This window comes from Enoplosus armatus, chromosome 20 (assembly GCF_043641665.1).
Source record: "Enoplosus armatus isolate fEnoArm2 chromosome 20, fEnoArm2.hap1, whole genome shotgun sequence".
Taxonomy (NCBI): Eukaryota; Metazoa; Chordata; class Actinopteri; order Centrarchiformes; family Enoplosidae; genus Enoplosus; species Enoplosus armatus.
In genome coordinates, this window is record NC_092199.1 from 11,532,301 (window position 1) to 11,548,709 (window position 16,409).

General features: G+C 43.1%; 1 protein-coding gene across 1 annotated transcript in view; it reads left to right on the forward strand.

Annotated features, from left to right (window-relative positions):
- The window catches only part of ankfn1b (ankyrin repeat and fibronectin type III domain containing 1b), a 103,470-nt gene that overhangs the window by 62,400 nt on the left and 24,661 nt on the right, over window positions 1-16,409 (forward strand). Inside the window, exon 5 of the mRNA XM_070927662.1 lies at window positions 9,593-9,715. Coding sequence (XP_070783763.1) covers window positions 9,593-9,715 — 123 coding nt within the window. The remainder of the gene's footprint in view (window positions 1-9,592; window positions 9,716-16,409) is intronic.

Sequence of the window (16,409 nt, forward strand, 5' to 3'; positions counted from 1 at the left end):
ATATTCAGTGAAGAAACTGCAGTTAAATTAGCTTTCAATATCTTTGTCTGCCATTGAATTCAGTGAGTTGCCTTGCCCTCGTGTCGTTCTGTCACTGCTTTTTGCATTAGTTGGAAATAAGCAGAAAGAAGAGAGGGGAAAGCGACAAACTGAGAGGGAGAAGAGAGTGCACAAACACAGAGAGAGGAACCCACCGCATCGCTCTATCTCATCCCCCAGAGGGACAATCCAAGGCAAATTCTAGCAGAAAGATAATAAGGACTGAGGGTTCCCGCTGTCTGACCGACGTGAAACACATTCCTTCATTTTTTCCAGCCTTTTTTCTTTTCACCTCATTTTTTTTTCCAGGGTTTTGAAATCCCAGTGTAAATACATATTGAGGAGTATTTACAATAGTGGTAATGGTGGTAGGAGAGGGAGCTAACTCAGCGGGCCGGAGGAGACTGCCGCTGGCTGACTATCTGAGTGTGTGACTGTTTGTTCAGTTGATCTAGTGTGCACACATGTTCTCAACTGCAAAATGTATTTGTACCCCTACTGTTGATCCAGTGTGTGTATCACAAATATGAAGAGTGTATACTTGTGTGAATGTTTGCAACATTTACCCCTCTATCTGTGTCTGTGCGTGTGTGTGTGTGTGTGTGTGCGTGTGTGTGTGTGTGTGTGTGTGTGTGTGTGTGTGTGCGTGTGTGTATGTGTGTGTGTGTGTGTGTGTGTGTGCAGGCGCTTATTTGATGTGGCTTGGCTGCAGTGATGTTGGGTTGTTTGAGAACTTCCCAAGAGCAATCTGCCAGCCCAAAGAACTGAGCAGGCAGAGACAGCCATTGTTTTGGTACGGCATCTTGGCCATAATTGTGTGTGTGTGTGTGTGTGTGTGTGTGTGTGTGTGTGTGTGTGTGTGTGTGTGTGTGTGTGTGTGTGTGTGTGTGTGTGTGTGTGTGTGTGTGAGAGAGAGAGAGAGAGAGAGAGAGAGAGAGTGCAAAGGTTGAAAGAGAGCTTAATTTGGAGTAGTTGAACAGCAGCAGTGCATAGCCTTTTCCATTCTACCTTTAACTACAAAAGCATGCACTCACATTTACACACACACACACACACACACACATAACAGCATAACATACAAACACTCCATCCTCACATTAGCTGAGGGAATTCTCAGGGAAAATGTCTTTCTATTATGTTGCACAACAAGTTGAATCCTTTACCAAACCTCTCCCTCCAGTCTGAAACCACATATCAAAAGTTTGATCAGCTTTCCCAAAAACATCTCAACACGTTGGATGCTCATAGTTTGCTGGCTTACAATTGTACCAATGTGATTTCAGGATTAAACTGCTTTTGGTACAAACAAGCCAACTCAGCATTTCAACCGCAATCATCATTTTAAGGACACTCATAGACATTTTGAATTCAAGTTTGCTCCACAGCGTTGTCCTTCACTTAACCTTAACAAAATGTTACTGGTACTGCTCAGAAGGAATCATAATGTTGGCCAGCTGAAGGTTCTGCAATTCTTACATTTCTAAATTCCCATCACAGGGGCCTCCTCCTTTGTAGGACATGGCCTAGGAAGTTGTAAGACTGGATGTGAGTGGGATGAACCTCCACCTCTCCCTACAAATGAGACAATCTGACAGAGGATTCACCATAGCATCATCATTCCTTCCTGCTCTTAGCCTCAGAGAGGTCGCAGCGAATGCACTGTCCAGGCATTCCCCGTAATCCGTCGAGTCAGAAATATCTTTGTTTACAGTCATGCAGTGGACAACAGGTCCTAAACCTCAATAACATTCAATTGGAATATCATCCCTAATATAAACGCCTGTTCACCAAAGCTGAGCATTGTCCAACCCGCAGGTCGAGAGGACGGTCGCAAATCCAGGGGGGATGATGCACATTGACTCATTCAGATCGACCGCCAACGTGGGTTTAACCCACGTCACTTCGTCTGTCTGAAAGGGGTATTTGTTTGTGTGTATGTGAATGTGTGTTTCCCTGCTCCTTTGCCCAACACTAACTTTCCCCGCTAAATGCTTAACCATGTCTCTTTCCCAAACCTAAACCTAATCCTAGTAACTTAAACCGTAAACCCAAGCTTTAACTGTGAATTAGCTCTCTAAATTGCAACTGGAAAAATATTGACTTTAGAGGATTTTGCTCAACTTTCTATCCTTACGATAGACTTTTGGTTCTCACAAGTATAGAAATGTGAGAAACACGCACACATCTCTCTCTCCCTCCTCGAGGTTCCCTTCTGCTTTCCAGCATAAATAATCCCCTCAGTCTGCTGGCTCGACCCTGATTGGAATCTCGACGCCGTGCTCAATTGTGGGTTGATGGGGGAAAGTGGGGTGCCCTGTGCGCGTGTGTTGTGTGTGTGTGTGTCTCTGTAAAGCTGTTTCAAGGCCATAAACATAATACCAGAGGGGTGTCCACCTCTGTCAGGCCAGGCCTCTTAAAACCTCAGTTTAGAACTAAGGCTGGCACACAGATCCACAACCATGGACTCACATAAAGTATTCAGACTCATTCACTTAAATAGCATATTTCCTGACAATTGCAAGAGATGTTCTCAGACTGAAGTACAGGCACGCTCTCATATTGCCTTTTATTCACCATTTAGCTATTCAGCCAGTGAGCCATGAAGACTTACAGGCCGGCAGCAGCGCTGCAATACTGAGTGCACCAATGCAGGGGGTTAAGATCCAGGCTCCACAAGGTTTTATCAGCTTTTCTGTGTCCTAGCGGAGACCAGCTGGAGTTTTATGTGGAGATTCTGTGCAGAATTATTAGCGGGTTACAATGTCATGTGATGTTATGTGTTGACTGGTGACTGTTGTCAGGTTTGTGTAGATTTTTGACAGCAGTGATAAGGCTTTCAGGTTTGATCAGAGTCCAGCTCCCCAGACACTTGAACATTATTATGTTACTGTGCGTCTTTCCTGGACTGTGGCCCACTAATAAATCACAGAGTTAATGCCTCTGCTCACCTTGGATTCTGGAAGTAACTGACATTATAGTGTGTGTGCCTTTGTGCTGTAGGGTGCTCCTGCATGTCTGCTGGAACTATATTGTACTTGCTGCTATATGTTCAATTGGGTGTTACCACATCTCCCCAATGTGATAGCTATTAAATTACCCCAGATCAGTTTCAAATCCAAATCACATTCACATTATTATCCCACCTAACCGAAAGCGAGTGGAAAGAGTAGACTTAAGTGTGGTGCCGCTTGCTTTGCCCCTCCTCTTTTAGTGGTATGGTACTCCGGCTACAGTCTCTAATAGTTTGCTGGCTTCCACGTGCTTGTCAGCTCAGTTCAAGATTAATTTGACTGCAGATCCATCATCGGTATATCGCACTGTGTTGAGTCAGCCTTATGCCACACATCAAACGCAGAAGGGGACACAGAGGGAATGGTATCAAACCCGACACCACAGGGAGCCGACCAAAGAGAAAAAAAGAGCATTGAATTCCTCCCTCATTTTTGTCTCCCCAACAAATTCTGTACTTTATGTGCCGAATCCGTGGAAAACAGGAGTGAGCAAAGTAATGAAAGGGAGACATTTGAAGATGAAAAGCTGAGTGTGACTCAGAAACGTAAGCCGAGATGGAAATATCTCTGTGTACCATAGTGGGTGGATGGGCAGCATATGAGAAGATGTGCGTAGGGTGATAACAGAGCCCTTTCCTTTGGCACGTAGCATTATGATTACATCATTGGCACTTGAAGTTGAGGCAGTTATTGTTAAGATTTATTTGTCTCTGTGTTGGCTTGTTTTTAGTCATGCATTGTATAATTTTTATGCATTATTTCAGACAGTTTTATAGTAGTATAGTATAAGAACAAAAGCAAATTCATTAGACTCAAGAGTGCATCAGGTATTATGCAACAGACTGCTGTGATATTGCTTCTCATTTATTGACCCCCACTGCTACCAACGATTAAACATTACACTACTACAAATAATGTAGTAGATAATGTAATCGTATCACAAGTGAAGGAAAAGCTTGTTAGCTTGAAGAAATATCAGTATGTTTTATTGGTGAGACCCCAGTCCAAGTGAAATAAAAGCGGCCTCCACCATGTAGAGAGACGTACACACAGACATGGGTTTGGATGGAGATGCTGAGTGGAAAACAAGGCTTTCTTTGAGCAGATTTTAATTCGCAATGTTCATAGCTTGGCTGCGTTCTTTTATGATTGGACCACTGAAAGCCTTTTTGTTTGCCTAATGAAACACATCGAGGGGTATGTTACTGAATTAAACTGTGTTTGTGTATGTGTGCGTGCGCACGCTAGCAAGCATGTGTGCTTGCATCCATTTTATTTGCATGTATCTGTTAAATGGGTTGGTGCCCACATTCTTTTTGGCGCATTAGAGTTCCATTGGCAGGGATGAGAAGCCATAGTAGGAGACAGAGATGAAAGAAATCCCAGCACTTTGTTTTCCCTCCTTTCCAAAATAGTTGTTTTAGGTAGGCGGCCATTGCCCATAATTGCTGAAACAGGGTCAGGTATTTGTCCGTCCTGCTTATGATTTACTATAGTGTCTGTGTAATCTGAAATAAGATCTGTGGTTAAGGGCAGCCCAACCTCAGACAGACCACACAGATTATGTAATACATAGCGTTCTGCTGGTTTCAGTGGGATCCCTTTGTAAATACGTCTCACACAAAACCCTCTGTATGATCTGAGAAGCCATGCAGAGCGTGCTTCACATATTATTTCCCATTAATCAAATATGCGAATTTAATATATGGCATCATCCAGGAGGGCAGGAACGTGAAGCAGCATTAAATAATAATAGTTGTGCGTTCATGAGAACAAAATGTATAGCTCCAAATAACAAGGATTTACAATCATTTAGAATTCAAATTATGGTGATATAATACTAAAGTAATATTTGTGTCACTCATTTTACAAAGAAATTATTGTAACGACTTTTGAAGTACTTTACCATAACCATAATACCAAAATACACTGTCATCTGAACGCATGCTTCGATGGAAGGGATACAACTCAAAGAAATCTGGCCTTTTGTACGAAGGAGTGAAGTTGGTCAATGTCACAAATTTGCTTAAATTTGATTGCTGACCTAAAAATGGTGCAGAATCAAAATATTTCTCCTTCATTTGACCTCAAACTTTGTGATTATTTCCAGATTTACATGATCTCAGACTTTTAGACCCCAGTGTATATCTTTGAGCTGTAGTGGTTAAGCTAGAATTCCGCGCAATCTTAACTCTGCTCTCACATAGCAGCGGGTCACTGAGGCTAAGAGCGGGGTCAAAGTGCACAGTCGATAGCTTTGTGTACTGTGAGCAAGAACAATCAGTTCTTTGGCAGAGTTTGTTCTCCACACGAATACCTCTGAACAGTTAATTGCTGCCATGGCAACAGAACAGAGAGGGAAGGTGACATTAGGTGAGTTGTTTGAGAGAAAGCGATCCTTTGCAATGTCACTGTGAAAGTGTGTGTAAGTGCCACCAGTGTGTATGTGAGTGTAGGTCAACATTTTCTTCGTATCACCACACAAGCGATTCAGTGCTGACAAAAGCACTCTTGTGCTGCAGGATTGGGGAAAGTTACTAATGCTGGCAAGATCATAATCTAAGTCACATTGCAGTCAGGCAGTGGTGGGCTTTCACATTGGAGGGATATATTAGGAACACTTATCGTATCTTGTAGACACTGGGACTATAAAAGGGTTAGTTAGTGTTTTGTTTCTTTCCTCATCATGAAAATAGTTGACTTGAAGGGCATATTTCAAGAGTCTACAGCCACACTAGGAGCTCTCTGTACAATCTGTATGATCATCATCATGATCATGCCGTGATCGAGACATTTCATTAAAAAACAAAAATATCAACCTCCTGGTGGCGCTAGAGTAAAAGTGAGGGGATGGCCAAAGTCGGTAGGCTTCACCATCTCAGGACCACAAAATTTCATGGCAATCCATCAAATGGTGACTCGACTGCCTTACCAAGAGACCAACATTGCCATCTCTAAAGCCACGCCGTTAAGCCCTTATAGTTAATAAAAGACTCAAACAGAACAGAATTAAAAAAAGATTCCAGTAAAATAGAAGAGATGGAAAAGAAAGCTTCCACTGCAGAGCTGCTGTTCATTGTGCACACATGCTGTGCAGCTTAGCTGGGAGACTGATCTACGTCAGTTCTGCATATGGTCTGAAATGATTTAATAGCCTTTGTCTGTGTTCACTGAGAGGAGGGCAAAGCAGCTGAGGTGCGACATGGGAAATGACAAGGGACTGACACATACAGGTGTGCCTACATTGGCTTTGTACGTCTAGCCTGTCAGGGGCCTAAACACTGGCTGGCTCCTATTTATGCACTTTCCTGGTGGTGGTATAGGTTTTTCATTGGTTGTGTGTGTACAGGATCACATGGCTTTAAGGTCAGATCATATCTAGTGATTTGACTTAGCCTTAGTTCTATAAGAAAAAACAATCAAATGACTGATTTTTTAAACAGTAATCAACACCAGGAAAATGAAAGAGAAAATATAATTCTGATGAGAGGATAATGGACTGGGATATCCTGAGTGGGCCTCCAAGGGGATTGCATCATCACAGTGTGCCTGCTGTGATGATGTTATCAGGGACAGCTGCATGGGGCGGAGCCAGGGTTGAGGCTCTCAGGGAGCCAAGAGGCAGCCAGTTGCCAGCAGATCCCCTCGGCTGAGACCCACCTGCTTCGCATGTCCATTTTTCCTCTAAACCCCTCAAAGGGATTCCCTGAGTCCTCCTCTATGTCCACTGGCCTCTGCGTCTTTGAAGTCATGATCCTGTGTGTTTTCATGGCATTGAAGTCATCATCCTATGGTCGTGTCGTGTCATGCGTTTGATCCAATAGTTTGTTTGAAGTTTTACAGGGAACTCTTAATGTAACTATTGGTCACAGGCCAAACATATTAGATCTATATAAACCAAGGCAGTTATTAACAACCAATGATGATCCAACCCAATCACTACCATAATCTATTTATGAATCGGAATTTCTCAGACCGGTGAAATCTACAGTTTATGTAAAGGGACATCAACATTTATGGTTGGCAGTAGCTGGCATGCACAGGGCAGTGCTAGTAATTTAATTAAAAGCCCTTGAAGATGAAGAAGCCCAGACTAACTTAATACCATCAATTAGGGGTTGCTCTGCCATCTGACTAAAATCCCACACCCCATTTGTGTGATTCATACAGGAAAATATGCCTCTTTGTCTTCGAGGTCAACCAACTCTTTGGAGAAGCTGGCGCCGGGTCAGGAAACAGTAGTTGAGGGTGTAGGAGTGGGAACGAAGGCAGTAGGGCTGGGGGTTGTTCTACTAGATAAGCCATAGCATGAGGTCATTTTGAATGAGAACTCATGTATTTTCATCTCAGCTTATGGCAACTTTATAGTGAAACAGCTGCCCTGAAGAGGAATCTGTTGTGGAGCATGAAAGAACATTTTCAGGGTTTCACGTCAAACAGAAGAAAATGCTTCCCAATTTTCGATAGATGGAAAAGCTTTTCTTATTTATTATCTATATTTATTGCAAAGTATGATCATCGTGCAGGTTTATTTGTACTCCATGATCCAGATGCTTTGATTTCATGCCCACTATCATTCTGTAAAAAGGTTTATTTAATATTAAAATGTACTCTTCATTTGTCACTTTGTTTTTTAAGTTGGTACTCAGAGGATCTTGATTTATGATGTCTGTCAAGGATGTGGATTCGGCCCGTTTTGAGAAAGGGAGGAAATACATTTTGGCAGTGAAGCAATTTTATTACAAGACTTATTTTTATATATCAGTTTAAAAAAGAGGAGAGGATGTTCCAAGCAAGGTAGCAGGAAGCCCAGTTGGCATGGATCTGTAACTCTAAAAAGGGGTTCACTTTCATTTCCAAGGTCACAGCAGTCTGTTACTCACACCTATGGGAACCTTTACAAGTCCATGATGCAATAAAGGTCTTGATCCAGTGTCATTGTTTTGAGTAATCATTCTCTCAGATCTGATCGTTCTCTCATAAAAGCATAAGACTTGACAGGACACTCTCAGACCTTCTGTCCTCTTTCTAAAGTAACGCAGTCTCCTGGAGCGCATGAATTACTTACAGGCCCTGTCAGACCTCTGCATCAGGATGCCAAAAATGAGCATGTGACATTGTGCCAATTTGGCAATTGAATTAGGTGCAACTGGACGACTCACCGCACTGTCATTCATCCATGTCGCTGTTCAGTAATCAAAGTAACGGCATGAACTGATGTGTACGATTTCATCAGTCCTGTTTTATCAAAGCCTTATGTGAACTGTTATTTCTGCAGCATCTCACATAAACTAACGACAGTGACGGCAGATACGAGTCTTGTTTTTGAGTGGCAGGGTGCACCCCAGCAGTCTGCCCCTCAATCCAACCATCCCTGCAGTTTGTCTCCAACAGAGCTCACCATGGAGACTAAAACACTTTTTGGCTCAGGTTGAGAGGAGATCTATGTATGGGTGCGAGCATGTATGAGTCATTATTAGGAATGTTTTATCATTTCATAATGAAATGGAAACAGCATGTGTGTGAGATTAGGGGAGCGAAGAATGCCGCACAATGCCTGGGCATCATTTTATGTAATCCTCTGCCACTTTAAAAAAGTGTTCATGGCAAGCCCAGTAGGAAATTCCTTCAATTATGTACTTTTAATTTTTTTTTTTTTTTTTCATACAGTGCTTTGACTTACCGTCAAGATTTGTATACTTTTATATGAACCCTTTCTTAAGTCTTGAGTCTTGAGAGTTTATACACACATACTTCTGTGCTCCGGCAATGTTCCTCTGTGAGCCTGGCTCTTTGATAGAGAATATTATTACAATTTGATTGGTCCCCACTGTTACCACAGCAATATTGCAATGCTGAGTCTCATCAAATGTGTCCCGGGCTGGAATGGAAGAAATATTACATTTCCTGTTTTTAATTTTGAGCGAGAAGTTGAACTGGGACATTGGCAGCCCAGTAGAGGAGATTAAAATGTGTGTGACTTCACTTTTTTTTTCTGTGAAAAAGATTTGGAGAAAATTAGGCAGGAAGTATGCGGCTTTCCCTGAAACCTAATGTTTCCTGTGGGAACTGCAGTATTGTTACACTGTTTATCAACTTCATGGACTACATTTCCACTGAGTATTGTGATTTCTGCAAAACTGAGTTTAGTTTTAGGCACAAGAGAAAGACAACTGTGTTCTCCAGCAATATTTAAGCTTGGCTGAAGATTTTAACTTTTTGGCATAGATACTTTCTGTGGTACTGTAGATGATGAACGCACAGTACAAATATGTGTGTTTTCTTATTCCCTTGTTATGCATTATACATTGTTGGATAGGAGTTCAGGAGCAGTTATCATCCAGTTAACATCTAATGGATGTCCTGGCAGTCACCATGTCACCAGTGCGGTTTTTCTAATCTTTCATTATAAAGCATTACAAGGAAATATGGTGCAAGACAGAAGTTATCTTGAAGATTGTTCAAGCAGTGGGCCAAGCTCCATGTCTAAACCAGTCCATAGAGTCTCATTGTGATTCATTTATTCTTGTTCTGTCCCCAAGGTCAGAGTCAGGGATCTCCAAATTTACCCATCGTCTATCCCTCAAAGAGCGTGTGGCCAAAGCAGAGAAGACTTCTTCGGACAGACCTCCATCCTACAGGAGAAGATCTCTTAGTGTGGACTGGTAAGACCAAAGATCATCACTTAATCTGCTTCATCACATTCTTTCATAATCTCAAAAAGAAATCGAAGTTTTATGATTTTTGTGCACTTGGCCATCACTACGTCCTCTTGTTAATGATGAAAAATGACAGGAAGCAGTTGCAATACTCGGACCTGAGACCCATACATTTTTGGTTCTCACTGTGAAGATTATGAGGTGAAATCAGACATCATAAAGTGGTATCAGAAGCAGGAATTTGAACAGGAGAATGTTTCACTTCTCACAGTTGAAAGTGATGCCTGTCAAGAGTGAAAGAACTGCAACTGAGCCTTGCTATGATGTGTCTGTGTGCAAAGTCAGGGCTGAGGTCGATGAGGATTGGGGGCTGGTGTTTGGGGCTCGGGCAGAGAGTAGGCGGAGTGGTGATAGGGTCCTGTTCTGTCTCTGCGTCTGGGTTTTGTTGAAGAGCGCCAAGCAGCTCCAGTGGCGCCGGCTCATCTTGCTCTTGTAAAGCTCCAGTCCTCAGGCAGCCGATGAAAGGAGTTTGAAAGCTTTCCATCACAAGGCTGCCTTCCCGTCCCCACCCATGGGACTCCTTCCCAGTCTCCCCTCTTGTTGCCTGGCCTCCACTCGTTTATCTACCCATCCACCCTGCTGTCCGTCCATCTGGCATCCCCCTTGAGCTTCCTGCTATGTATTCTTGGCTCTTCCTTTATACTTCTCTCACCGTTGGGAAAATAGCCCCGGGTTAAAGCGGATCTTACACTTCCTTTGCACTTAATTTTGTCAAGTAAAAAATGTCCAAACAGTCACGGGTCTAACAGTTTCCAGGTTTCTAATTGCTGTGAGGGGACTACAGTAGCTATCCAGTAGAGTTACTTTGCGATTTGTGGTGTTACAGGTGTGGGATTCTCTGAGGTCCTATCGAATCATACTAGGGCCCGGTGTGAGGTCTTACGAGGTCTTTTGTCGGCCTTATGAGACCTACTGTGTGGTCTTGGACTGACGTTGCAATGTGTGGTCCGCCAGCAGAAATGTGGTGTTAAGTGTATGAGCGTCGGAGTGTATGTGCAGTGTGAGGTCCTTTACTTTTAACAGCTCTGTGTTTTTCTCCCATGTTGCTGGAGAGGGGACCTGGCCTTTAAAGTTCAGGCCCTGATTGATGTAGTCTGGTTTTAATGAAACACAGTGGGTAGATTGGACATGCTCATTTACGAGAGGGATGAGGGGGGCTCGGCTACAGCTGGATTCTGACTTTCTCCGGGGCGAGCCACCGTTACAGGAGTGCGACTGGCCTTTTGTGACATAATAAACAAGGGACCCCAGGAGGAGAGATTCAAGTTTGAGGGCTGAGTCATGCTACTGGGAGGTGAAACAAGGTCGGTCCGGCTCCTGACAAGACCAGCACAGCTCCTCTGGAATGCACAGTCATCAACGCGGTCAGAAGGAAAACACGTGTGCTAGTAGCATCTATTGCAAACAACCCATGAGTCAGTTGCATTTTTAGGATTGTGAGACGTTTATAGCACTTCCTGTAGTCTGTCTAAGCATTCTGTCTTGTTGTTTTGTTCACTATTTATGAAGTAATTATCACAGAGCTATATTTTTTTAAGTAGTGTACTCTTCAAATATAATGTGTGGGAATGGGATTTTAAAATGCTATGCGGCCCGCTGCAGAGTTATGTTGCAATTAGACATGATAGTTAATTGTTTTAAAACAAGGCCAAAATTAAAAATCTTTCATCTTACATTAGATATGATGCATTTTGTGTATATTATATGCTGCGAAGTAGATCTGTGAGTACAGATCAGATGGATCTAAAGTACTTAGGTACCCTGTTGTCTAAGAACTGTTGGATGCCTTAGTGAATCTTTTGTGTCTTCAGACAGAGGCTGTAAAACAGTTAAAAGTAGGGGTTGCCTGTAATGAAAGTGAAATGTGGAAATGTAGGGTTATCCATCAATATGGCTGGAAACCTAACAGCAGCAGTCCGCAATGAAGCAGTCTCAGGTGGCTTAACACTTTACTATCTATTTAGTGGACCATTGCCGTTTATGTCGATTCAAGTCAGATACCCAAACAAACTGTGACTATTAAGGGAATTTGGAGCCAAGGCAGCCCATATACAAGCTTGAAACAGGAGCCGTTTTGTAGCTTTATCAAAGTCTGTAAGAGCTGGCAGGGCCTTGGGAAAATGCGATAATAAAAGATAATGGCAGTGTTATTGTTATTGGTAATCATAGTAAATGGCCTCTAGGGCATGGGTGTAGAAAAGAGTAGAAGGAGGGGGAGAGAGGGAGTGTTAAAGGGGAAATAAGGAGTTTTTTTCTGCCTGTTAAGATTGCTGAGTTTATTTGTTTTTCCAGAAAACTGTATTAATAATTACAATTTTTACTACAATCTGTGACGTCCTTGGGTAAAAACACTTAAATTGATTTTACCTCAGCCTGATACTGTATGTCACTAAGGGAATTCTTTGCATTATGAGAACATAAGTTAAATATCTGAATTAATACACTCACCATAACCTAGTTTCCCACTGGCGCGTATTTTTGCTGCTTGCTTGTTTCCTGTGCATGACGTGGACACAGGAGACATCCAGTAGAGTCTGAGAGTCACTACAGGGCCTATTAAGGGACACTGGTTCTGTTCCAGCATAGGGCCAGTAAATAAGTCTTTATTTCCATATCCTCTCATGATGACAGAGAGGCAGGTCCAGCCCTTTGCCAAAACCCCTGAGTACAATGGAGAGGCAGCCATGTATGTCGGCCAAGCAGTTTTTATTTCCCATAACAGTTCCCCCGCAGTACGCCTGGAGAGGAAACTCTATACATAAGTACTTAAACATCAACGTGTAATGTAGCATTCGGCACTCAAACCATATCCACTTCATAAATAAAAGTTGAAATCTGAAATAGTGCTGTTGGTACCACACCACAATCAAACAAGCGTTTGATTGTGATGTGTGTGGTTATGCAGTGTGCGCTGGAGGGTTTAAATCCTCTCCATCCCCTGAAGGCCCCCCTGCTCTGCCTGGTGCCACCCTGTCTTCAGGGATAACTCGGAGCTGACAGCACTCTTAGGATGACGTCTTAACTTCGATGTCAGGAGAGAAATCAGCCTCCCATTCCCATAGTCCATATATTAACACACACACAAAGACAGAGTGGTAGGAATTCATGTCTGCATGTCTGATTCTCTCCTTGATATTCATGCTCACACACATACATGAGCAAACACACATTGGAATAGTTAACGTTGTGTTGAGTTGGGTGTGTAAGGGGGAGTCGGGGTTACCAAGTGCTAATCCTCATGAACTGTGCACAAAGGGAGTAAAAAAAGAACATAGAGAAAATCACCAAAGTCTTAGTGGAAAAAGAAGGGCAATGCTCAAGGGGCCCCGGTGTAAAGTGGTTTTGGACAGTGTGCCACTCGCCTCATTTGGTTCTAATTTGATTTAATATTCCCCACTCTTTCTTTTTCATCCTCTCTGTAGATTTTTCTCCTTTCTTCTGTGGCTCAGAGCTGTCGGTTCAAACAAGCGGGACAAATAAGGAGGTTATAGATCCCTATAATTTTTCTCTTTAGAAATTCTGTATTCTGTGAATACTGTTAAAGATCACTACAGAACAGGACTGATTCCTGCTTGCGCTGGAATGTCTGACATTTCACTTTTGCTTTGTGGCTGCATTAGAATAACATTATTCCTAGACTGTATTAAACGCTAAAAAGCTTTGACACACACAATGGTGTGAAACGCTGTTTGAGTTAGATATAGTTCAAGATAATATATAAAGTAGATGCAATATTGGGCTAGAAAGTTGTTTTTTATTACTGTTTCAGTTGAAAACACATTAGAAATAGCAGTTATACACACATCACATGTAGGTGCAAGGCTATTGGAAATCAGAATCTATGTAAAGAGTATCAATATGACTGGGATCTAAACGTTGTCTACTGAAATTAATCATTTTGTTGTGGTTCAGTGTCAGTGTGCAGGTGTTATTCTTTTCATCACAAAAAATATACACCACCACAAACTTGAACATCTTCAATTTCATGACAACTGATCAAAGTCCTCCATCTGCTGATGAAGATCATGTAATATGATTAAAAGCTTCAGAGCCTATACAGTGCTAAATGTACCATGTGGTGAGATTGTTTTCTTGACTATTTTTAGCGCCTCAAGCTAAAATGACTTTTTTGTGCTGTTTGATGACACTAATAGAAACAAGTTTTCAGGATGTGAGAAACATTTTCCTCAGAACAGATGCTGCTGTGTCCTGTTTAACTTTAAGTTTCTACTCAAACTGCTTCTTGGCCTGTAATATTCATTTGTTGCAATTGGGTTGTTGGCGAGATGAGAGACTGTAGATTCCAGTCCACTTGAGGGGGTTTCTGCTTACCTCTCTGCTTTTGGATAGGCCCTGGGCCATTCTTTCTTACACACACACACACACACACACACACACACACACAAATACAGACACACATAAACCCACTCACATGCGTACCCATTCACAAATACATGCACTCACACAAATCAAGTATATAAAGTAAATGAAGTACACACACGTACATGTAATCACGATGTGCACACTTGTATTTGCAAAAAATGAACATGCATAGCTTCAAACATGCATGTACCCACACACAAACACATGCAAAAAGGGGGGATGTCAGAGAAGAAATAGGTAAGAAGAGGAGGGGTGGAAGACGAGAGAGTGAGAATGATTGAGACTGAAGTGAATGAAAAGGCAGATTGAAAAGATGATGGAGAGAGACAGCAAGAGTGAGTGACAAAGAGTCGAGCTGGAAAGAGAGAGGAGAGGGAGAAGTTACGAAATAGTATGGGAGAAAGCCAGTTAATGTGGTGTGTCTGTGTGTGTTTGTTTCTGTGTGTGTGTGTGTGTGTGTGTGTGTGTGTGTGTGTCTGTGTGCGTGCAGAGACAGACAGCCAGTGGGTCAGAGGGTTAGCATGGCTCCATGTGTTGCTTATAAGATGATAAAAGACAACCGAGGCTGGGGAAACTGCACCCCTCTGCCTACTTTCTGTGAGTGCGTGTGTGTGTGTGAGGGTTGCATTCAGGGTCAGAGGCAGAAAGCCGGGGACCCAGGAGGCTTGCGGTTTGAAACAAGTCTTGGAAAATGGTTTACAGATTGAGATACCAAGCTCAGGTAGTGCAGACCTCCACACCCACGTCACTGTACAATGGAACAGAAGCGCTGTGAGAGCCAGTAAAGAGTTTTACGTACTCACATACTGTGCGCTTTCTCTCTCTTATTTTATGATCTTTTTCTTTTCCGATTTCTAACTCAATCAGCTTATAATGTGTCCCCCATTTACCTCACCCAATCTGCTTTCACCTTGTTGCTGTCAGAATTTAAAACTGTTCCTTTCTGGGCTGCTGCCAGCTGTCGCTTCAGTGTCCGATTGACATGACATCCACCCTCCAGTTTTTATCTAAGCCAGCGTGTGTCCAAGTTTGGGTCCAGTGAGCTCAGTAGGAATCTCATCCCAGGTCTCACCCATCTAGATCTTCATCTGAAGGCCTGAAGGCTCAGATGTTCTCCACCACAAGTATCTAGAGTCCATGTGGCTCATGGCGTGACTCTCTCTATAGGAAATAGCAGTTCACAAGGGGTTCTAATCGCCATTGACATTTACATTGATTTACAATAGTTTTTCCTATATTGTTCAGCCTATATCAGATAGATTACTTTAATTTAATAAAGTCTACACTTATCTTTCAGTTATTTTCCTGATTGAAGTCAATGCTGAATGGACCACAGATGAATTTCAATTTTGAGTGTGTGAGTGAATATGTGTATAATGTTTGTAGGCATGCACGTGTCCTTCCAGAAACAAGCTTATGAGTCCTACATGTCTGCCGTCCGGTAATGGGTACACACACACACACACTGATGTCAGATAAGTTTATGTTTTCAGGCTGTGACACACCACCACTCTTTCCACTCTCTATGCATCTATCCATCCAATCAGGAGTGTATATATTTGTGTGAGCATGCACCTTATCCTTTTTTACAAAGGATCTATCACAGTCAGGAGAATAACCCCCCCCCACACACACACACACACCCCCACCCCGCCCAACCACCTCCCTCCATCCCTATCCCAGATAAACAGCCGTGGGACTTTAAACATGGCGCCCGGCCGGCGTGTGACTGAGAGAATGGGCCAACTGGTGGCTTCAGTGGCCAGGGGTCGCCCCCGCCCCTCTCTTCTCCCTGGCTGGGTGGGTGGCATATGGCGGCCCAGGCAGAGACCCCTTTGGTGAGACACACACACACACACACACACACACACACACACACACACACACTGAGAGACACACAGAAGGCCTGGAGCCACCCAGGCTGGGCCCACGATCGCCGTGGGAGACATGGTGTCACCAAGCCTCTGACAGAGGAGGGGTTGTGTGTATGTTTGTGTGTTGTGTGTGTGTGTGTGTGTGTGTGTGTGTGTGTGTGTGTGTGTGTGTGTGTGTGTGTGTGTGTGATCCCACCTTGGAAGCCCCCCCCTCCTGAGAACGTCGGCCGCTGCCCGCCACCACATCCCCATGGTGACTCCGCTGTTGTCTCTGCTCATCAAAATTAGAGAGATTTACCTCTGCGTGCACACACAACACATGCACACACACAGAGCCAACAGGTGGCAGGCCTTGCTCGGCACAGCAGGCCCACTTCAAAGGT